Source organism: Phocoena phocoena, chromosome 15 (genome assembly GCF_963924675.1).
Source record: "Phocoena phocoena chromosome 15, mPhoPho1.1, whole genome shotgun sequence".
In the NCBI taxonomy this organism is placed as follows: Eukaryota; Metazoa; Chordata; class Mammalia; order Artiodactyla; family Phocoenidae; genus Phocoena; species Phocoena phocoena.
In genome coordinates this window covers 25,291,120-25,315,052 of record NC_089233.1, presented here as the reverse complement: position 1 = coordinate 25,315,052, position 23,933 = coordinate 25,291,120, and the positions used below count along the sequence as shown (strand labels likewise).

General features: G+C 48.9%; 1 protein-coding gene and 1 non-coding gene across 2 annotated transcripts in view; one reads left to right on the top strand and one right to left on the bottom strand.

Annotated features, from left to right (window-relative positions):
- The window catches only part of ABCC1 (ATP binding cassette subfamily C member 1 (ABCC1 blood group)), a 91,725-nt gene that overhangs the window by 14,143 nt on the left and 53,649 nt on the right, over nt 1-23,933 (top strand). Inside the window, exons 5-11 of the mRNA XM_065892768.1 lie at nt 3,691-3,752; nt 5,760-5,891; nt 15,266-15,496; nt 16,164-16,341; nt 17,569-17,730; nt 20,686-20,778; nt 22,866-23,069. Of these exons, the coding sequence (XP_065748840.1) occupies nt 3,691-3,752; nt 5,760-5,891; nt 15,266-15,496; nt 16,164-16,341; nt 17,569-17,730; nt 20,686-20,778; nt 22,866-23,069 (1,062 nt within the window). The remainder of the gene's footprint in view (nt 1-3,690; nt 3,753-5,759; nt 5,892-15,265; nt 15,497-16,163; nt 16,342-17,568; nt 17,731-20,685; nt 20,779-22,865; nt 23,070-23,933) is intronic.
- Nucleotides 12,744-12,874, bottom strand: LOC136135754 (small nucleolar RNA SNORA24). The gene has a single exon (XR_010656599.1). It is a non-coding gene; the product is annotated as a small nucleolar RNA SNORA24 (small nucleolar RNA).

Here is a 23,933-nt window from a genome sequence, read left to right as displayed (position 1 = left end):
TTAGAAGCTGAAGTGTTCATGTTGCTGATCCAGCCTTACTGCATCTGGAGGGTGCATTTTCTCGCAGGGGCTGGGATTTTTACTAGCCAGAGTGAGGATTAGTCTCTCCCCTCTGGGCCGTCATTTCTTATGGTCTTAGGGGTAGGACTCCATTTGGGTACAATTGGGTATAAAGGGAATGAATTCACCTTCAGTTATGTAGCTGACAGTTTGCTTTGTTCTTTTCCTTCAGTTTTATTGAGAAATAATCGACATACATCACTGATTAAGTTTAAGGTATAACAGCATTGATGGTTTCATTTACATATATTGTGAAACGATTACCACAGTTGGTTTAGTTAATAACATCTGTTTTCTCGAATAAAAGGAAAAGAAAAAAACAGTTGTTTTTTTTTTTTTGGTTGCGCTGCATGGCTTGTGAGTTCTTAGTTCCCCGACCAGGGATTGAACCCTGGCCCTCAGCAGTGAAAGTGTGGAGTCCTAACCACTGGACCTCCAGGGAATGCCCAAAAGAGCAGTTTTTAACTTTATAAATGTTGAGATGAAGATTGAATAACTCCACCTCTCCTTCCTCATCCTCTCCGCCCAATTTTATCATACTTTAAATTACATCAGTAATTAGTGTTTGCATCATTATAACAGTTGTAAATATTGTTCACTGCAGACCTGTTTGAATTCTGTGTTTACATGTCCCTTTTTTTTTTCAATTGAAGTATAATTGGCCTACAATGCTGTAGGCATAGTGATTCGCCATTTCTATACATTTACAAAATGGTCATGATAAGTCTAGGTTGCTTTGTTCTTGACCCACACCTGGGCTTGCCTGATTTTGAAACAATGCCAGGATTTGTGAGGCCGCTGTGTGTATAAGCCTGACACCCTGACAGTTTGCACCGGGCCTGTGTGCAGGTTAGAAAAAGGCATCTGGCCCGCTCTGGGTGGATGAGTTCGAGAAAGGCCCTGCGTCCTTTCAGCCAATGCAGTCCTGCCGCCCCCAGGCCCAGGACCAGCTGCACTTCAGCCCCCACTCGCCCCCTTGGCTGGGCTTCTTTGTGCAGGGCTGACTCTGTGTTGATGCCAAGACTGAAAAAAGGCTGGATTTGGAGGCAGAAGGCCCGCGTTTGAGTTCTAGTTCCTCCCCTTAAGGATCGCCATCTTTGGTGTCGTGAGGTCTGACGTAAGCAGGGGTCAGCCAACTTCTTCTGGAAAGAGGCAGATAGTAGATATTTTACTCTTCGTAGAGCACATGGTCTCGGTCGCAAGTACTCAGCTCTGCCACTGTAGCTCAAAAGCAGATGTGGACAGTACGGAAATGAATGGGCATCGCCGTGTCCAAATAAAACTATTTTGCAAGTGGCCGGACTGTGGGCCTGACTTTGCCAGCTCTGATGTGAAGCGTCTGGTACAGTTCTTGGTGTGTCACGGTCTGCAGGAAATGGCGGACTTGTTACTGTGTTTACCATTAGTATTCATGTTAATACTGCTAATGTCATTGCTTGAGCTTTTACTCTGCACCAGGAACTGTCGTGTAAGTACTTCACACGTTTTATCTCATTTAATCTCATCATCACCAAGTAACTTGGCCCAGGCCCCTCAGTTAGTAAGTGGCAGGGCTGGGATTCAAACCTCCCTCTAACCACCTTGCTTCATGTTGCTTCACCCATGGACGCCCCCCAGCCCGGCTCCCACCCCCGCCGGGACCCTGTTTTGTTGTTGTTGTCACAGCTCTCACCGTGTATAGTTGTATATTTATTTGCATCTTGGTTTGCTTACTGTCCCTCTCTTCCGAGGCGAGAGGCAGTACGGGGCCGGGACCTCACTGTCTCTCCTGCGTAGCTCAGTCTTGGATGTATTTAGCCACCTCCTGGCGTATAAGCAGATCCTCCCTCATTATTTGCTTAAGAAATAAATGAGTCATTGCCAGCTGTATCCGGCCCCCATCCCCTTCTCTGCCAGCGCCTTAGGGAACTGGGCTGTAGTTGAAGTGTATTTGCGATTCCCTGACAACCCACCCACTTCCGGAAGAAAAGCCAGCCTACAAAGCAAATACCACCACCTGCTCCAGGAATAATGCTGCGGCCTTAGGTTGGAAAAATGAGGTCCCATGGACCTCATTCCACTTGTCCCTCCTTGCAGTCCCATGAGGTAGGCTGAGCAGTGGGACTGACCGCTTCCAATTCCCAGATGCGAAAACTGAGACTTTGGGGTGAAAGAACTTGCCCAAAGTCATTCAGCTAGAAAATGGCATAGCTGGGATTTGAACCCAGGGCCATCTGGCTTTAGGTTGGTTTAGAATGTAGGTCTGTGGGCCAGCTGCATCTGATTAAAGACATGCTGATGCCAGGGCCCCAGCCCCAGAGAGAGTGATCTCGTTGGTCTGGGCTGGGACTCTCAGCACCTGTGTTTACAAAGCTCCCCAGATGATTCCCGGGCTGGTAGGACTGGAACCTCCCCATGCCTCATGGCCCCCAGAGTGAAACCTCGTGGTTCTCAGCCCAGGCTTCTTGTTTGACTCACTGGGGAAGATTTTCATGATGGAAACTTTCAAATGTGTACAAATGTGGACAGCATGGTATAATGACCACCATGGACTATTTACCCTGCATCGCATGTAAACATTTCAGTATGTATCTCTGAAAGATAAGGAATTAAAAAATTTTAATAACATTTTATCTTGAAATAACTTGACTCGCAAAAAGTTACAAAAATGGTAGAGTTCCTTCCCCAGCTTGACCATCTTCCTCAGGGGCGCCTTTCCTGACCTGTGTCAACTAGATCAGCCCAGTGAGATACCAGTGATCTCACTGGTAATATTGACTTGCCTTCGGGGTATGATCCTTGTCACAGTTGCGGTTTTGTACTTGTTCACGTGATCGTTTGATTAATGTCTGTCTCTGGACACTGACTGTTTGGGGCTCACGTTCTATCTCCGCTGCTTCTAGCTGTTGGCACCCCCAGCAAGTCTTTTCATTTCTCTGCCCCTCAGTGTCTTTAACTACAAAATGAGGATGATGCTTTTACCTACTTCATAGCGTGGTTATGAAGATTAAATGAGTTAATTTGTGTAAAACATTTAAAACAGAGCTAGCTAGCAGAGAGTGTTAGCAGGTGGTGTTATTGCCCTGGTTTAAGGTTATGTCTGTTTGTTCAGATTTGTGTACAGGTGGCAGGCACATAGTAGGTGCTCAGAAAATATTTGTTGAATGAGTGAATGAATGAATGAAAGAAATAGGAATACTAGTAATACCACACTTACGGTTCTGTGAGGATATGAGATAATGCTAGTACATCGTTGAGTGCCTGGCACATTGTAGATGCTCAATAAATACTTGTTGAATGGACAAATGAATGAACTAAAGCAGGGACAACAGTAGGGCCGTGTTTGTTGGGTTGCTGTGGGGATATAAGATAAGGCAGGTATGGGACGCATTGTACTGTTTTTACACATAGCAGACACTCAGGAAACAGTTACTGGGTAAAACTGGAGGAGCTGCCAGGTGTTTCTTTCCAGGCCACTGGTGCTCAGGAGGGAAGCCCTTTCGGGGTGAAAATCAGTGGTGTGAGACTGGCCGCTGGTCCACTGGGAGGAAGAGCAGTCAGCTGGCTGCTCCCTGCCTAGAGCTGGCGTAGATGAGAAGTTTAACCATTCATTTCCCCTTTGCTCCCCGCCCTGTGCTTTCTCTCCACTAGAATCCTTGCCCAGAATCCAGCGCCTCCTTCCTTTCCAGGATCACCTTCTGGTGGATCACAGGGTAAGTCCTGGTCCCCAAACCTCGGGCGGCTGCTGGGCCATGAGTGTGCCACTAGGGCCCCTGCTCTTCCTCCCTTGCCCTTTCCGATGGGGCTGTGTCCTGAGTGTGCCTCCCCTGGGCCGGGGTCTCAGAGACACTCACCCTGACCCCACGTTCATGTGATAAATGCATAAACCTAAACAGCTTGCACCTCTGTGGACGGCTTGGCCTGGGCAAGAAGCTGCACGCTCTTGGCTCAGCTTTGAGTTTGGCTGTTTTTTTGCATTAGGTGTAATTACTGTTGTTGGCATTGTTTCCCCCCATGAGAAAAATAATGCCCGTGCACCGTAGGAAAAGTGGCTGAGAGTGTGGACCAATAGCAACAGAGCATCAGAGGCAGCCGCCGTCCACAGCTCAATGCACCCCCTTCTCGCCCTCCTTTTTATTTGCACATTTTTTTCTTTACATTGTCAGCATCCTGCTGGGGATTATTAAGATCCTGCCCCCAACCCCCAAGCATTTTTCCTTGTCTTTATAGGTTTTTACAAACATTGTGGGGTTTTTTTTAATTTAATATTTGTCTTACTTAACTATTTTTCAGTTGCCGTTAAAGAACAGCGCTAGGACAGTGTAGTTTGAATATGGACTGTAGGTCATGCCAGCCAGGCTCATATTTCTGATTTTGGTCATTGTACTCTGGTTATGTCAGAGCATGTCCTTTCTCTTAGGGGAATGCACACTAATATTTAGGGGTAAAGATGTGTAGAGTCTGCAACCTACTATGAAATGGTTCAGAAAAAAGAAATACTTCATTTTTTTTTTTTTTTTTTTTGCGGTACGCGGACCTCTCACTGTTGTGGTCCCTCCCGTGGCGGAGCACAGGCTCCAGACGCGCAGGCTCAGCGGCCATGGCTCACGGGCCCAGCCGCTCCGCGGCATGTGGGATCTTCCCGGACCGGGGCACGAACCCGTGTCCCCTGCATCGGCAGGCGGACTCTCAACCACTGCGCCACCAGGGAAGCCCCGAAATACTTCATTTTATTACACTTCGCAGACACTGTGTCTTTTACGAATTGAAGGTTGGTGGCAACCCTGCATCAAGCGAGTCTGTTGGCGCCATTTTTGGAACAGCATTCACTCACTTTGTGTCTCTGTGTCACATTTTGGTAATTCTCACAATCCTTCAAACTTTTTCATTATTATTATAATGACTATGGTGATCTGTGATCCATGACCTTTGATGTTATTACTAGGATTCGCTGAGGGTACAGATGATGTTTAGCATTTTTTAGCAATAAAGTATTTTTAAGCTAAGCTCTGTATGTTGTTTTTTTTAGACATAACACTGTTGCACATTTAATAGATTATAGGATAGTGTAAACATAACTTTAATATGGGAAACCAAAAAATTCCTGTGACCTGCTTTATTGCAATATTCACTTTATCACGGTGGTCTGGAACAGAACCCACAGTATCTCTGAGCTCTGCCTGTATGTGTTTGCATATGTATGTATCTAGAGACAGAGGCAGATACAGCACACTTAAAATGTTAACAGTCGTGAACTAGGTGAAGGGTAGACAGGAATTCTTTGTAAGATTCCTGTGATTTTTCTCTGAGTTTGAAATGTTTCAAAATAACAAGTTAAAATATTAGGTTTGCTTTTTATCATGAAAGTATTCAAACCGGAAAGACTAGTTTAATAAAGCTCAATAAACTCATCACCTGATTTAACGATGGTTAATGCTTTGTCATATTCGCCTTAAAAAATTTTTTTTAAAGTAAATTAGAGCCATCCTGCTATTCCTCCTAAATATTCTCTATGTATCTCTAAAAATGAGGCTGTTTTTCTTGGGTGACCTAACAGTAAAATTAGCAATAATGATTTAATGTGCCCACATGTCCATTATTCCTTATTGAGATATTCCTGAGTTGCGGCCGCCTTCGGTCGCATGGCCGTGGTGGCGGGGAGGGTCGTCGTCCTCCTCCTTCTGACTCTCATCGCCTCGCACCTTGTGTTTCGGCCACAGGATGATGGTCCAGGGCTACCGCCAACCCCTGGAGAGCACTGACCTCTGGTCCCTGAATAAGGAGGATACGTCAGAACAAGTTGTGCCCGTTTTGGTAAAGAACTGGAAGAAGGAATGTGCAAAGTCCAGAAAGTAAGTGCCAGGCATCCTGCCCCGGGGAAGCTGGGCACTCACTGGGGCGACCCCATAGCTCCATCCTTCCACCTCTTACTAGCTTCATGGCCCTGGGAGGGCTGCTTCCCTCCTCCGAGCCATGGTTTGCTCATCTGCAGAATGCGTAGAGTCTGACGTGTAGCTAAGACAATTTGGGTAGGAAAGAAGAGAGAAAGATGTCAAGTGGGAGAACCATTTTGTTTGCCGTGACCTTGGCGCGCGTGTACCTGGCTGTGTGACCCTGCCCTTCCCGAGTCAGTCTCATTTTCCCTGCTTCTCTCCGAGCATCTGGCATCCTGAATGTTCTTGCTGTTTTAAATGTTTTGGTTCAACACGCCACGTCAACTACTTCTTGAGGTGTTCAGCCTAAGAACCCCCATTTGACGGTGATTTGGGCTGTACTGGATTTTTTTTTTCCAACAGCCTTTATTTTTTGGAGCAGTTATAGGTTCACAGCAGTTCTGAGCAGAAGGTGCAGAGACAGGTGCGCGCCTCCCCTGCTGTCAGCATCCCCCATCAGAGGGGCACATGAGTGACAACCCGTGAGCCCACATTGACGCAGCATTGTCACCCCGAATCTGTGGTTTACATCAGGGTTCACTCTCGGTGTCCAGGATTTCAGACTCTCGCCGATGAGAGCTGCATGCCAACCCCGACCTCTGTCATCGGGTTATTTGGGGAATCAGGCCAGGGCCTCCCCAGCACATACCTTATTTCATCAAATCTAGGACGTCATCAGTTGTGCGATGCATCGTTATTTTATGCACCAGTGAGAAAGAGAAACGGCTGCCGATTAAACCAGAACGTGACATTGACATAAGACGCATCCTGCGTCCAGAGGAGCTGGAAGAGAAATCACGAGGGATTTGGTGGCAGGGGACGGTGTCATTACTTCTGTTGTCGTTACGGGGTTGGGCCTGTTGTCCACCTTGGAGAGCTGGCTGATGAGAGCCCAGCCTGGTGTGTGGCCCCGCAGAGCAGCTGGCCTCCCAGGAGAGAGGCCCAGGCTCTAGGTCTGATTCCTCACCCATTGCAGGAGTTCCAGGTCTTCACTCAGGCCGAGGCTGTGGATGGGAATGTGGGACATCTGTGCTGGCCACCAGGACATCAGCAGAGGACTTGTGAGGCTGTGCCATGGCCCGTTCCGGGTGGCCACGGACAGAGGAGAAGTTGTCCCTTGGGAGGTGGATTGAGCTTGAGCCTCTGTGGTTGGGCGTTGTGAGGAGACGGCCGGTGCTCTGTGCACACACGGCTCTGGCCGGGTCCCACGTCTGTGACCCAGTTGGAGGTTCTCAGGCAGAAGTGGGGTCTCTGGTTTCCTTCGGCCTGGCCTGCAGCCTCCTTCCTGATGAGAAGGCTGCGTCCTCAGCTTGAGTTACCCGAGCCTCGCTGACTGCTTGGCTCCGTCTCCTTCCCACGTTGGGTGGCAGGGGATGCCCACCGTGCCGTCCCATGGGGCTCACGCCGTGAGCCGGTTGCCGCGATGTTGTAGGAGGGGCTGGCAGTGAGGCTTCGTGGGAAGAGGACTGGCCGTACAGCATAAAGCTCCATCATGGGCCTGGCCCTTCGTTGGTCCGTTCAGCAGACGCAGTCGATTACTGCTGATATGCTGACTGCAGTTTAGGCCCTGGGGGTTCAGAGAGTGGAACAAGATAGACAGGCTCCTTGTTCCGTGCTACTTACATTCCGTGTGGGACACAGGGAGTTGGGAGTCAAACACACACTGTTGAGAAACTTTGAAGAGCCTTAGTGTGATGACGAGGTTAAATAGGGAAATGAGGGGGAGAGTGACTGTGGAAGGTGATGCAGGTTTGGTGGTCAGGGATGGCCTCTCTGAACAGAGATTCGTGTCAAAGGAGGGAGTAAGCCGCGTGCAAATGTGGGGAAAGGGCTCTCCGTTTCACGGGAACAGCTAGTGCAAAGGTCCTGAGGTAGAGGTGAGTGTGACATTCTTATGGAGCAGCAAGGGGCCCCATATGGCTTGAGTGGAGTGAGAGGTGGGGAGAACAGGAGGAGATAAAGTAGGAGAAGTGTTTGCAGGGATCTCATAGGCTATGGTACTGGCTTAGGGGTTGATCCCAAATGCGGTGAGAAGACCGCTGGGTTTTACACAGGGCAGCGGCATGCGTGCCCGGAGTTCTGTTTTATATCAACCAGTTAGGCTGTGCTGGGGAAGGTGGTTTGTGGGGCGAGAGTAGGGGCAGATGGGTCAGTGGCTCTGTTCCCAGAGGCGTGAGCCACATCCGGCCCTGTGATCCCTGTGGGCATGGGTGGGGAGGGGAGAGTCCTGTGCTCTGGGCTGCTGGGTGCCCCAGGGCTCCCGGGGAGCAGGTGACTGCGGCCTGGGCAGGGCTGCCTTGGCTTCTTGGCCTTGGGTCTCAACCTCCACCCCCCCCACTCCGCCCCCAGTTCTTCTCCTCACCCCTGAGTGGCACCTCTCAGGAGTCAGGTCTGAGCTGCTTCCCCTGCTCCCCTGACCTTTGGGTTTTAAAATCCAGTGCCTCACTGGTTTTCATTAGATGATTTTGAGTTTAACAAAATGGAGTAGAAATTTCTCGACTTAAGGCCTCCCATAGGTTAAGGCCATTTTGGACTGTGGTTCCTGCTGGAATGACTATAAAATGGTTTGGTGGCTCTGGAAAAGACTTGGGCAGTTTTTTTAAAAAGTTAAATAGTTATGATACTACCCAACCATTCTACTCCTAGGTGTACACCCAAGAGAACTGAAGACATATGTTCATAAACTTGTACAGGGATGTTCATAGCAGCTTTATGTGTGATGGCCAAAGCTGGAAGTAACCCAGACAACCATTAACAAGTGAATAGATGTGCAAATCCCAGTGTATCCATGCAAGGGAACACTTCTGAGCAGAACAACAGAATGAAGTATTGGTGCACTCAGCCACATGAAAATCTTTAAATAATTATGCTGAGTGAACGAAGCCAGGCAACAGTACATACTAGGTGATTCTATTTATATACAATTCCAGAAAATGAAAGGAAGTCTGTAGTGATGGAAATCAGATCAGTGGTTGCCTGAGGTAGGGGGAGGTAGTGAGATGGGAGGAGAAATTTCAGAGAGGAGAGCTCTTTGGGGGTGATGGGCCTGTTCATTATCTTGGTTTCCCTGATGGTCTGACAGGTGTGTAAATATGTCAGAACTCATCACATCGTACACTTCAAATGTGTGAACTTAATTTTACATCAGTTATACTCCAATAAAGCAATATATAAAAAAGCAGTAGTGTTTAAAGAAAGGGTGACCATTTTACTTAATTGTGTCTATTTCATAAAGGAGTGCAAGCAGCAAATAACAAACAAAAACAAAGAAAACAAAATGCTCCAAAATACAGGTGTTAAGCTATGGTTCCCAGCCTTTCAGACTCATTACCCCCTTGAGTAATAGAGATATTGTAACACCTCCTTAAATATACTTTCAGGAAATATATAAAAATAACCCACTCATGTATCTTACTTTAAAAATCAACAAAGTGTTCTTGCTCAACTTTAACAGAGAACTAAAAGGCAAGGGATTTGTAATAAAACGTCATCCACGTATGTCTGTGTGTAAACGCTCAGGCACATGCTAGAATAGAGAATGAAGAATCGCTGAGTGCTCGTAAGTGGAGCCTTCTCTGTGGCAGCAGCAAATCCTGACCGACCCAGTCTTGCGGTTGTGGAGATCAGAACCGTCATCACCCTCATGGACAGGGTTTTGCAAAGTGGTGATTCATGCTTGGCAAATTTCTGAACAGAACTTAATTTGCACACTGCATTTCTGAAAAAAATCGAGGTATATTTAAACTTGCAAAAAAAAAAAAAAAAAACAGAAAACACTCTGTGTATGGATTTATGCCAAAGCTGGAGTTAAGAGTGTAGATTTAGGTGATTTGGGGACTTCCCTGTCTGTTCAATTGTTAAGACTCTGTGCTTCCACTGCAGGGGACGCGGGTTCGATCCCTGGTAGGGGGAACTAAGATCCCACAAGCTCTCGTCGGTGGTGGCAAAAACAAACAAATAAACAGACAAAACCCCCCATAGATTTAGGTGATTTTAGGCAGGCTCTTCACCTGTGTGGATGCCTGGTAGGATCTTGTTCCTTTGGGATGGTCCTGTACTCAAAGAGGGTCTGGTTTCTGGCCCAGTCATTGTGACATCCGAGGGTGAGAAACCCCCTTGACAGCCTGTTTTTGAGAAACAAAAAGCACTCTACGACAACAACAACAAAAAGGGAAAGAATGATCTTGAGTCATTTGTATTTGTGCTCAGCACGGTCAAAATCCTGCCAGGGCTATACTTTCCTTGCGGGGCTGGAGGGGTGGGGGTGGGGAGGTGACTGCCATGCCCATCTGTGGTTTCCAAAACTGTTATCCTGTATATTGTGAGCTCTGAGGAGAATGAAAATGTGAGTTAAGGGTGTAAAATCCATTCTCTACAATTGTAGGTCAAATCTGCCCTTCTGTGTTATACTGGGTATTATGGATCAAAGACAGTGCTCAGAGTACATCCAGAAATTTTAGTTTTAATTGAGCTATGATCTTTATAAGTTTGAGGTTTTTGCCTTTGCCTCAACATTAGAGATCTTATTTGTTTAACAAATGACAAACAAAGCCTGAAGTAGCTCCTCATGGCCCTTTGGTTGGTTCACGCACCTCCCAGTCTGCTCTCTCAGCCCTGCTCTGGTTACTTGAGGTTCTTGGAAGGGCTGCCTCACCTCTTTTCAAAATCCCTTCGTTCCAGGCCTTGGTCATCCTGTTCCCCCTGCCTAGAGCACCCTTTCCCTCCCCAAGTAGACTCGATCCCTCATCATGCAGGTCTCAGCTTTGATGTCCCCTCCTCCAGGAAGCCCCCATGATAGTCCCCCTCACACGGCTGATCCGTTTCTCTCATGGGGCTGCTTGATGGTGGGGCTCTCCCCAGGGCCTGGCCCAGAGCAGGGCATTCGTGGAGGAGAGAGCAATGGGCACCTTTGCCCATATCGAAATCCCCTGGGTGAGCAAGTTCCTTTTTCTTCCCAGCCTCCAGCTTCCCCACCCCTTCCTGTTCCCCTGTCCTGAGCAGTTTTCTTCTGACTCAGACCTTTCCTCTCCAACTTTCCTTTCTTTCCCAGCCAGACCATTCAGGTGCCCTGCTTTCTTCCTCACCCTCCAGGAGCGCCAGCTTCCCTTGGAGGGCTCTTGTTCACTGGGTATTTTTTCTCTCCTGACTCGGCCGTAGCTGGTCCCTTCCACTTCTCTAGACCCCTTCCCCCCAGGCCTGAGCCTTCCTCCTCTCTGCCCTCCTGAGACCTTCTCCCTGGCCCTTTGGCCGCCCGTCTCCTGGCCACAGAAAATAGCCTGGGTCAGTGGCAACCCAGGCAGGGCCAGGGCCAGGGCCCAGCTTAGGACGTGTTGCAGAAAATGAATGCGGAGGGGGGAACGACTCAGCCACTCCCTGCCCCCCGGTCCTGCCTTCTTGTCCTCCTTTCCAAGAGGGCATGTGTGTGCTGAATGAAATCATACTAAAAATCCCTGCCAGAATCCCAGCTTCAGGGGAAGTCAGTAAAGTGAGCAGGGAAAGAGCTTACGCAGTGACACTGACAACACGAAAAATAGAAATAATCCTCTGTGGTTGGTGGAATGACCCCCCCCCCCCAAAAAAAAGATGGCCGCATCCTGATCCCCAGAACCTGTGAATATGTTAGCAAAGGGACTTTGCAGATGAGATTCAGTTCAGGATTTTGAGATGGGAGACTATTCTGGGTTATTGGGGTGGCCTGATGTCATAATCACAAGGGTCCTTATAAGGAGGAGGTGAGAGAGAGAAGATGCTGAGTGGCTGGCTTGGAAGGTGGAGGCAGGGACCACGTGCCCAGGTGTGTGGGCTGGTTTTTTTTTTTTTTGGCTGCGTTGGGTCTTCATTGCTGTGCGGGCTCTCTCTAGTTTTGGTGAGCGGGGGCTACTCTTTGTTGCAGTGCACGGGTTTCTTGTTGTAGTGGATTCTCTTGTTGTGGAGCATGGGCTCTAGACGCACAGGCTTAAGTAGTTGCAGCATGCGGGCTCAGTAGTTGCAGCACATGGGCTCAGTAGTTGTGGTGTGCGGGCTCAGTAGTTGTAGCTTGTGGGCTCTAGAGCACGGGCTCAGTAGTTGTGGTGCATGGGCTTAATTGCTCCGTGGCATGTGAGATCTTCCCGGGCCAGGGACTGAACCCACATCCCCTGCATTGGCAGGCGGATTCTTAACCATTGCGCTACCAGGGAAGTCCCTGTAAGCATCTTCTAGAAGCTGGAAAAGGAGGAAACAGATTCTCCCATGGAGCCTGCAGGCCCACCTTAGATTTCTTTTTTCTTTTTTTCTTTTAATCTGTACAAATCAAGCATTTGATTTATATAGCAAGGAAGCACTCTTTTATTCTCCTTTTAAATACCATACTTGAGATTTAAAATGACAGTTGGTGGGGCTCCCCCGGTGGCGCAGTGGTTGAGAGTCCGCCTGCCAATACAGGGGACGCGGGTTCGTGCCCCAGTCCAGGAGGATCCCACGTGCCGCGGAGCGGCTGGGCCCGTGAGCCGTGGCCGCTGAGCCTGCGCGTCCGGAGCCTGTGCTCCGCAACGGGAGAGGCCGCAGCGGTGGGAGGCCTGCGTACCGCAAAAAAATAAATAAATAAAATGACAGTTGGCAGTGTACTACAGGATGCTAAATAAGACTTTGTCCATATTGCTTTGGATATCTTGGTATTTTGTTATATTTTCCATCATCCATTGGAACAATTAGTTCAGCTTCCTAGAAACATTTGAACAGTAGTTAGATGTTTGCCCAATAACCCAGTGCCCTCCAGGTTTTTGAAGTGAAGAATGTTACTTGTGCCAGTCAGAATCTGATACCAGTTAAATAGTGGCAGCTTTGCCAATAAACAAGAATGTGCTCTTCCATGGCTAGGAAGGGAGACTTCCACAGCTGACGGGTCCCAAAGATACATGGAGCCACCTTAGATATCTGACCTCCACAACTATGAGATGTTAAATTTGTGTTGTTTCAAGCCATTGAGTTTGTGTTAATTTGTTGCAGCAGCCGTAGGAAATTCTACAACTTCACCCAGACTTTATTCTGGATGCAGTGGGAGGCCAGCAGTGGCGTTGAGGTTGGGGTGATGCACTTTAGGAGGATCCCACTGGCTGCCGTGCAGGGACTTGGTTGTTAGGGAACGAAAGTGGAAGGAAATGGGGGGAGTGGGGAGGAGGCCCCGGCGATGGTCACTTGCATGGGTCAGAGGCTGTGGCGATGGAAAGCGTGGATGGATGACTGCACACATCCCGGGAGCGGGATGGACACAACACGTGCCTGACTAGAGCTGGGAACGTGGAGGAGAGGGGTTCAGGGATGATTCCCATGTTTCTGGTCCTTTCCTGGGGTGAGGAGCATCGAGGGGAAGGATACCGACTTGACAGAGCCCAGACCAGTGCCCACGGTTTGGAGTGGGGACGGAGGAGGGCGTCCCCTCCAAGGCAGGTTGGGAGGCTGTGGTCTCCAGGAGGGCGTTTCAGTTGGTCCAAATGGTCAGATGTGGCTTAGATGGGAGAGGCAAGAATCCCCCGTGATTAAACGATGTTCAGTGAGCTCATGCAGTGGGCGATTGTGTCGGGTGGACGATGGGGATGAAGCTTGGGTGCACATTTCAGGGATGGAGCCCACGTTTGGCCTTTTGAGGAGGTTGCTTTGACTGCATTTTGGGAGAGGGAAGCTGTATGTGTTGCTACATAACAGGTCACCCCCAAGCGTAGCAGCTTTAAATAAGAATGAACATTTACTATGTCACACAGGGTCTCTGGGTCCGGGGTCTGGGATGGGTCTAGCTGGGTAGTTCTGGCTCAAGGTCTGTCATGGCTGCAGTCCTCTGAAGCCTTGACTGGGGCCGTGGATCTGCTTCCACATTGCACATGGTTGGTAAGACTGTGCTGGCTGTTGGCAAGGTCTCAGCATGGGGGCTTCTCCAGGAGGCTGGTGGAGTGTCCTCTTGACCCGGCAGTTGGCTTTGCCCAGAGTGAATGATCCATGAGAGGGCAAGAAAGAAGCCACAGTGTTTTCTGCAACCTAATCTTGGGAATGACACTCTCTCTCCATCATTTCTGCAATATCCTGTTACAAGTGGGAGGGGACTTCACAGGGGCATGTATGGGGGTTCCGATTTCTCAACATCCTTGCAGACCTTGTTGTTATCTGACTTTTTGGTGATAGCCATCCTAGCGGGTGTGAAGCAGTATCTCATCCTGGTGTTGATTTGCATTTCCCTGATGACTTAAGATATTAAGCAGCATTACATGTGCTTACCCCGTTCGCATGTCTTCTTTGCGCCTTTTATGGTTGGGTTGTCTTTTTCTTATTGATTTGTAAGAGTTCTTTATTTGCTCTAGTTACAGGTCCCTTATCAGAGTTTTGATTTGCAAATATTTCCTCCCATTTTGTGGGTTGTCTTTTCACTTTGTTGGTGGTGTCTTTTGAAGCACAAAAGTTTTTGATGAAGTTCAGTTTATTTTTTCTTTTGTTGCTTGTGCTTTTGGGGTCGTATTTAAGAATCCATTGCTAAATCCAAGGTCCTAAAGTTTTGCCCCCTCTGTTGCCTTCCACGAATTTTATAGTTTTAGCTCTGTGTTAGGTCTTTCATCCATTTCGAGTTAATTTTTGTATATGGTGTGAAGTAAGGGTCCAACTCACTCTTTTGCCTGCAGCTATCTAGTTTCCCAGCACCATTTGTTGAAAAAACTATTCTTTTCCCATTGAACGGCCTTGACAACCTCGTCAAAATCAATCAGGTTTATTTCTGGATTTTTAATTCTGTTGCATTGATCTCTGTATATGCTCAGCCTCATGCCTGTCTCGATTATGGTTGTTTCATAGTAAGTTTTGAAGTCGGGAAATGTGAGTCCTCCAACTTTTCTTTTTCAGGATTGTTTTGGCTCTTTTGGATCCCTTGAGTTTCCATATGAATTTTAGGATTAGCTTCCCCATTTCTATAAAGAGCCAGCTGGGATTCTGATGGAGATTACACTGAATCTGTAGGTCATTTTGGGGTTGGCACTTTTCTCTGCCTTTTAGCTATATTAAGTCATGTATAGGTGAGGTAGGTCTTACTATTTCCCCATTGTACAGATGAGGAAACTAAGGGCTAGAGAGGTTAAGGCACTTGCCTAAAGTCACACAGCTGGCCAGGATCCTGAGTCTGTGGTCAGAGTCACCATGCTAAGCTGCTTCTCTGCAGCGACTGGTTTTCTTTGGCTAGGCCTCCCTGTTGGGGGGGGCCTTCTCCTGCCCTCTCCTGGCCGGTGGGCTGAGTGTCTGGCAGACCCCACAACTGCTCCTTGCTCCTCGTGTTCCAGACAGCCGGTGAAGATCGTGTACTCCTCCAAGGATCCCGCCAAGCCGAAAGGGAGTTCCAAGGTGGATGTGAACGAGGAGGCCGAGGCTTTGATCATCAAGTCCCCCCAGAAGGATTGGAACCCGTCCCTGTTCAAGGTGTTATACAAGACATTTGGGCCCTACTTCCTCATGAGCTTCTTGTTCAAGGCTGTGCACGACCTGATGATGTTTACCGGCCCAGAGATCTTAAAGTAAGGCCTCTTCCCTCTCAGCCGGGTAGCTCTTCACGTCCTTGACCTTCCACTTGCGACACCCTTCACCCTCCCTTAGGGTCATGTGGCATGCTCCCGAGGGCACGGGGCCAGGCCTCTACCTCCTTACCTGCTTTGCCTGATGCTTTGCTTTAATACAACCATCTTAATTAAGGCCACGTTGGTTGCAAGTAACAGAAACCTTACCAGGCTCCCCTGAAGCCAAAAGGGGGAAGATAGAGGATTATCTCGGGAAACCAAAAGCAGGGACGTGGCAGATTGCATGAAAGCTGCAGCCTAAACCCGGAAAGGGCGTCATCTCTGTTTACCTCCCTCCCTCCCTGCTTCTGTCTGTCTCTTTGGTGCCACATGTTCGTTCTCTTTCCCTCCCTCCGCCCCTTGTGCTCTCTACTTGGTCACTTTTGGGTGATGAGGCAGAGTAATCAATGCGAGAAGCCCGGGGCTGCGCGCCCTGCCGTGGTTACTACCCTCCACCCCCACCCCGGCATGGGCATCGCCACGTGGGTTGGGCTTCATAACACTGGCGTTGAGAGTGCCTGCCTTGCCTGGCTCAGGAGAAGGTCACCCGCGGAAGCCAGAGGACTTGTCCCCACGCGCACACATTTCGCGGTCTTTGACGTGGGGCTCTGTCCCTGCTGCCCCACAGGTTGCTCATCAGCTTCGTGAACGACAGGAAGGCCCCAGACTGGCAGGGCTACTTCTACACGGCGCTGCTGTTCGTCAGCGCCTGCCTGCAGACCCTCGTGCTGCACCAGTACTTCCACATCTGCTTCGTCAGCGGCATGCGGATCAAGACCGCCGTCATCGGGGCTGTGTACCGGAAGGTGGGCCCGCGGCTCCCGCTGCCTCCGCGGAACCCCTGGGGGCTTGGCCGGGTTACCTCTCGGGCCCAGCTTCTGGAGCAGTGGCATGACGGTGGCCTGAGTGGTCGCGGGCAGCAGGGAGTGACCGTCAGGCCTGAGGGCTTAGCAAAGCTGATCCCAAGGGCGAGCCTGTGGCATGTCCGGGAGCCCTGGGGTCAGCTGAGGGTAATTGAATTTCTTAGATGGCGCTTGATTTGGGCAGATCCAGGTTTGAATCCGTGCTCTGCTGCCAATAGTCTGTGTGTGAGCGTGTTCTAACTCTCCATCTGAACTGAGCAGATGGTATGTTCCTTGGGTGACAGATACTCAGCAGGTATCTGGGCACGGACAGCCTTACAGGACCTGGATTACCTCCTCGGTCCCTTCATTTCTTAGCCTCTGGGCCACGTGGGTTAAGAAGAGACTGTTCAGCAGGTAGTCAGGAAAGACGGACTTGATCGTGAGCTCTCAGCCCTGCCTGGAAGTTAGACTCACCCGGAGAGCCTCAGAAACTTCCAAGGACCAGGCTACACCCCAACCAACTAAGTCATGATCTCTGAGGGTGGGACCCAGGCATCAGTATTTCTAAAACTCCCCAGGTGACAGCGTGAAACCATCGAGAGCCAGGATGAATGTGTGTCCCTCCAGGGGATGTTTGGCAATGTCTGGAGACATTTTTGATTGTCATAGCTGGGGGTGGGGGCATCTAGTGGGTGGAGGCCAGGGATGCTGCCGAACATCCTAAAAGGCACAGGACGGGCCCTCAAAGAATTAGCCTCAAACGTCAGTAATGCCAAGGATGAGAAACCCTGGCTGAGACCTTGGTCCTTCAGGGTGATCTGGGGACCAGCAGCGTCAGCATCTCTTGGGGGCTTGTTAGAAATGCAGAGTCCCTATTCCAGTCCTACGATAACAAACTCCCTGGGGGTGCGTACACACTCAAGTGTGTGAAGCCCTGGTTTAGGCGACCTCTGAGGTCCCTTCCATACTGAAGAGCTCAGGATGGGGAGGCAGTGAGTGCTTTCGATAAGAGAGTGGGCTTTGTGATGAGACACATGGGCTGGGAAGGCAGATAAGCCGCCAGGAGAGGAGAAAAGAGCAGTGGCCTCTCGACTGTTGAGCTGTCTCCTTCCTCCACGTGGGCCTGGAGGGAGGGCACTGGGCTGTCGCCTGTCACACTCACCCTCTTTCCCTCTCCTTTGTCTCCAGGCCCTGGTGATCACCAATTCAGCCAGAAAATCGTCCACTGTCGGGGAGATCGTCAACCTCATGTCTGTGGATGCCCAGAGGTTCATGGACCTGGCCACGTACATTAACATGATCTGGTCAGCTCCTCTGCAAGTCATCCTTGCCCTCTACCTCCTGTGGCTGGTGTGTGTTTGATGTCATTCCCGTGGCACGTGGGGAGGGGCCTCCATGTGTGGGCATTGGGGGCGAGTGAGTGGGTGTCAGTGTCTGTAGCTCACTGGCATTTCTTGCCGTCATTCACATTTTATTTTCTGGCCTATCAGCCAGTTCCTGGATATTTTATTCCTTTCTTCAGTTGTTGGGTTATGTTCTCTAGGGTGGCATGGTATTCATTTGCATTTGTCTCTTCTTGACAGTGTATGTAGTTAACAACCCTATAACATACACATTGTATTTCTCCCTCTGTATCCTCCCAAATGCTAACCAAACTCATTTATTCACAAGTCCCAGGTTATGTTGGTTAAGAGTCTCTTGGCTGCAGGGGATAGAAATGCATCTTAGAGTAATATAAGCAAATAAAGGGAATTTTATGGGTGCATGTAACTGAAGAGTTCAGGGTCTGGCTTCAGGTAGGGATGGATCCAGGAGTTCAAGCAGTGCTGTAAGAATTCAGTCTCATACTCTTATCATTTCTTAGCCTTGTGTTTCTCTGAGTTGACTTCATTCTCAGTGGGATTTCTTCAAATGGCTTCCATAGTGTTGGGCTTAGATCATCTTCACAGATAGTGGTGCCAGAGAAAAGAGATTCCTTTTTGCATTCCTCTTTGTCTCAGCCGGGTCCCAGGGGGCACTCTGATTGGCTCGGCACAGTCCTATTCACATCCCTGAGCCAATCACTGTGAAATAGAGTTCTCTGATAGGCCACCCTGGGTCACATGCTCTCTCTCATTGTGGAAGGGGTGGAGGTGTGATTGACAGCCCTTCCGCATGGGGAGGGGCAGTTCCCAAAATATAAAGATGACAAGCAAAGATACTTATAGCCGAATATGTGCCTTATTCTGTTCTACTCTTGGGGCTTTGCACGTGTCTTTCCTTCCACCAGGAATTCCCTTTCCTGTTTCCTCCCTACTGATGGAATCCCACCCAAACTTCAAGGCTGTGACAAATGCAACTTCCACTGATTCTTTTTCCCTCTCAGTTAGATGGACTTCTTCCATCTAGCAGATGTCTTAGGGCATCTACTTCCCCAGAAAGTGCTGTCATAGAACACTTCTTTTAGAATTGCCTTCAGGGTTGATTTGTGATCCATTACAAAATTGCTTTTTTTTAGATGAGACTTGCTGAATGTGTTACTGATATCTGGGGCCGGATAATTGTTCCTTGTTGAGGGCTGTCCTGTGCATTGTAGGATGTTTAGCCGCATCCCTGGCCTCTCTCCATTAGATCCCAATAACACCCCACCTCCACTCCCCCATACTCCCACCACCACTTGTGACAGTCTCCAGATGTTGCCACATGTCCCCTGGGGGAATAGTCCTCCCTGGTTGGGAACCGCTGCTTGAGACCAAAACCAGGGTTTCTCTATTTGACAATCAAGAACACGACATAAGATAATGGGGGTCAGCGTGGCTCTGAAATCAGGCTGCCTGGGTTCAGATCCTGCCTCTTCCAGACCTTATTACTTAACGTCTCTAAGCCTTGGTGTTCTCACCTGTAAACTGGTAATAATAAGGGAACCTCATCATAGTGATGTTGGGATAATTGAATAAATTAGCGCAGGTAGTGTTCCCTGAACAGTACATGGTACAGCGACGTGCTTGGTATCTTTTTGTTACTATGATTTGCTCTCAGAATTGATTCCCAATGCTTTAGATTGTTGGTAGAAATCACCTTCGTGCTTAGAGGTGGATTAATCTTCACTGGGCAGAGATCCATCACAGAAACAAGCGGTAGCAGCATTTTTTGGGTAACTTAGGACTGGAGACCCCGAGGGTGACTCCTTGGAAGGGACTAACACGCTTACCCTCTAGTTCCATCCGTCTCAGCTAAGCAAGTGTGCACTGGACGGACTTCGTAGGCTGTCTCTTTTTATTTGTGTAACTTGGAAGTTGAAAAATGTTGATCTGTATCTTGTCTCAGTCATGACCACTCAACCTTTCTGAGATGCAGTTTCCTTATCTGCAAATGCGATAATAGAACAGTCTACAGCATCTTATCTACAAGTCCTCAAATTAAAGAGCTCTGAAAATTGAAAGTTTTTCTTAACTTATTTGGTGGCAAGACTTGACTTGAACTGATGTGTGATTTATAATTTTGATTATCCCTCTCATGGGAATATTCCTATTTTGCTACTGAAAAAAATCATTGCATTTGCTTCTGGAGCACTGTGCCAGGGCCCTGTGGAGGTGCGATATACAGGCATATCTACCTGTGTCAGGGGTCCCCGAGACCCCACCAGGTTCGTGATTTGCTAGGAGGACTCATAGCTGTCATTTATTACAGCAAGATTAGCAAAGTTCGGAGGGAACCAAGGACAAGCTTCCAGGAGTCCTCTCCCCCTGGAGTCACACAGGATGCACTTAATTCCCCAGCAACGAGTTGTGACAATTGTGACAGCACATGTGAAATGTTACCAGCCAGGGAAGCTCAGGAGAGACCCTGTGCCCGGGGTTTTTAGTGGGGGCTGGTCACACCGGCAGCCTCTGCCTGGCACAGACCAAACTTCCAGACTCCCAGAGGGAAAAGGGGTTAATCAGCAGAAACCACATTGTTCATGCAAACAGCTTAGGCGCAGTGAGTCACGCTTATCCGTTCTGAGAATGGTGGGAACCCTCCCAAAATCCAAGCACCCAGGCGCCAGCCAAGGACCTTTGAACAAGATAAGCCGTCAGGTGGGCCGTGTTCACTGTTTTCTGCTCCACATCCTGTTACCTTTCTGAAATCCTTACGTTCTCACTTGCAAAACTCAACCTGGTCCCAAGGGTTTCGGATAAAGGATTGTGGCCTTGAACGTTCTTACAGGGTTTGTGGGACCCCAAGGGATGCTCCCGGATAAATCTGAAAAGTAATGTGGCTACACTGGGTGGCTCAGCCCGTGGAAGCCCCGTGCTAAGGCCTTTGTTCTTGTTCCTTCCATAGAACCTGGGCCCCTCCGTTCTGGCTGGAGTGGCTGTGATGATCTTCATGGTTCCCCTCAATGCAGTGATGGCCATGAAGACCAAGACCTACCAGGTAGGGGGTGTGTCCGCACAGGGCTCCAAGCTGCATCCCTGCCTAAGGCCTTTCCACTTGGGTGTTAGTTGAGTTCCTTCTGCACAGGCCTTGGGGGTCTCAGCCTTGTCTGCCTGTGGGAACCCCGTGGGGAGCTTTAACAAATGCTGATGCCTAGGCCCAGTTCTGGGGATTCTGATTCACCTAATGTGGGTGAGGCCTGGGCATTGGGAGTTTTTAAAGCTTCCCAGGTTATTACATTGGGTCACTGAGGTTGAGAGCTCCCGAAATAGTTAGACCTCATGGGCCAGTGACTGAAGTCCCATCTGTGAGCCTCCAAGAGATTCCTTATTTCCCATGGGTGTATTCCTTTCTGTGTGTGTGCATTTTCAAGAGCTGAGCAAAAATCACCCCTTGCTTTTCTCCCCATTTCCTTATGCTGGTCTCAGTGTTAAACTCTTTATTTTCAGAGATACTTCGTATTTTTAAAGTTTTTAAATACTCAAGTAACAGAGTGAATGCCTTTTCATTATAAAAGGAAGTTCAAATAATACAAAAGTATATAGATTAAAAGGGCATGTCCCCTTCTCTGTCCTCTTTTTTTTTTTTTAATTTAATTAATTAATTTATTTATTTTTGGCTGTGTTGGGTCTTTGTTGCTGCACGCAGGCTTTCTCTAGTTGCGGCAAGCGGGGGCTACTCTTCCTTGCGGTGTGCGGGCTTCTCATTGCGGTGGTCTCTCTTGTTGCGGAGGACGGGCTCTAGGCATGCGGGCTTCAGTAGTTGTGAAACACGGGCTCAGTAGTTGTGGCACGTGGGCTCAGTAGTCGTGGCTCGCGGGCTCTAGAGCACAGGCTCAGTAGTTGCGGCGCACGCACTTAGTTGCTCTGCGGCATGTGGGATCCTCCCGGACCAGGGCTCGAACCCGTATCCCCTGCGTTGACAGGCGGGTTCTTAACCACTGCGCCACCAGGGAAGCCCCTCTTCCCCGTCCTCTTAACACATTGAAGCAAATCCTTCTAGAACTTTTGATGTGTTTATATAGAGATCGGACTAACTCTATAGTTAGGCTTGGTGTGTATGTGTGTCGTGGTGTTGTCACCATATATATTTTAACACAAACGGGCCTGTTTGGCAGAGTGATTTTATCGTCCGACACCATGCCTGGGGGATCTTTCTGCAGCATGCCATGTGGTCTGACTTCATTGTCTTGAACTCGTGCCTGATGGTCCATAGCAGAGACAGGCCAGAGTTCATTCCTCTGCTCCCCCACTGATGGCTATTTATGATGTGCCTGTGGAATTTCAAATGAGAGAACTTGGCCGCGCTGGTGATGCCGAAGGAGAGAAGAGTTGCAGGACGTGGGGCTGTTGGAATGAGGTTTGGGGAGAAGGGAGGAGAGGCGTGGGAGGGGCATGGGGCTGTGTCGACTCTTAGCCTCTTCCCTGAACGGCCCACCTCTGAAATGGCTTCAGTCTCTGGCTTTGACCTCATGTTGCTTAAACTGTCCTCTTCTGTGACGCAGGAATGACATAACACTTAATGATAGGGTTCTCGTGAGCAGAACTAAATGCACTTGAAAAGCTTAGAAAAGTGCCTGGCGTAAGGAAAATGCCAGGTGGCATTAAAAATATTTAACAACTCTGCAGCATGGGCACCCAAATGGTCAGAACCAGTGCTAGCTGGTACAGAAACACTTCAGCATTTTAACAACCGTGTACTGCCTGAAAAGCAATAAAGAAAATAAGAAAATGGAAGGAAAAAAATGTCATCTCTCGGTTTAGATCAGCAGAGTAGGGCATGTGCCCCTTCCTCCCTGGATACCTGAAAGGTTTTTCTTGCCTCTCTTCCTCCCTTCTGAATTTAAGAGGTTTCTCTGATGTCCAATTTAATGTGATTCGAAGCAGTTTTTTTTTTCCCTTGAAAAAAGAATCCCTTGGAGTGCTCTCAGGGTCAAGAGTTAGGGTTCATAGGGATTGCAGGCCAGCTTTCCCACCCTTAGGATGGCCCATTTTTAATAGGTGGGGTTGTTGAGTGTTGGTCTGATGCCAGGGCCAGAGTGAGCAGCCGGCCCCCAGGTGTGGTATTGACTGCTCCTCTCTTCGAAGGTGGCCCACATGAAGAGCAAAGACAATCGGATTAAGCTGATGAATGAAATTCTGAATGGGATCAAAGTGCTAAAGCTTTACGCCTGGGAGCTGGCATTCAAAGATAAGGTGCTGGCCATCAGGCAGGAGGAGCTGAAGGTGCTGAAGAAATCTGCCTACCTGGCCGCCGTGGGGACCTTCACCTGGGTCTGCACACCTTTCCTGGTGAGTGAAGCCAAGTTTATCCTGGCCCACATTGTTTGATGTTTTATTGTGTTGTCATGCCTAAATATTTTTCAGAAGTCACCGTTTCAGCAAGTCAGCAAGGCCTTCTCCAACCACTCCTTTTTAATAGTGCCACTCCCACCTTTTGTTTTATTCACAGCATTTACAGCTTCCAGCCCAGGGATATTCAAAGTAGCTAGTTCGGGAACTGTTTGTTACAGGTTCACGATAAGATGAGAAGTTTGTGGTGGAATGTAAACTTCTGCTGTCTGCTTCCTTTATTGAGAAAGTCTTTTTTTTTTTTTAAATTAATTGATTTTATTTTTGGCTGCGTTGGGTCTTCGTTGCTGCACACAGGCTTTCTCTAGTTGTGGCGAGCGGGGGATACTCTTTGTTGTGGTGCGTGGGCTTCTCATCGCGGTGGCTTCTCTTGTAGAGCACAGGCTCTAGGCGCGCGGGCTTCAGTAGTTGTGGCTCGCAGGCTCTAGAGGGCAGGCTCAGTAGTTGCGGCGCATAGGCTTAGTTGCTCTGCGGCATGCGGGATCTTCCTGGACCAGGGCTTGAACCCATGTTCCCTGCACTGGCAGGTGGATTCTTAACCACTGCGCCACCAGGGAAGTCCCGAGAAAGTCTTGCTAAGAAAAACAAATGTCAGCGGAACTACATGCGTGCTTGTTGCCATAGTTGAGCTACATTATGGTAGCAGCTCCTTATCTACTGTCATCTGGTCACAAACCGCGGATTGGCAGTGACCTGTGGACCACACTTCAAGTGGCAATGCCAAACATACTCTGAAAGTCACTTATTATTTCATGAATTGTCTGCCTCTCTCCACTAGAATGTCAGGGATTTCTTCTGTTCACT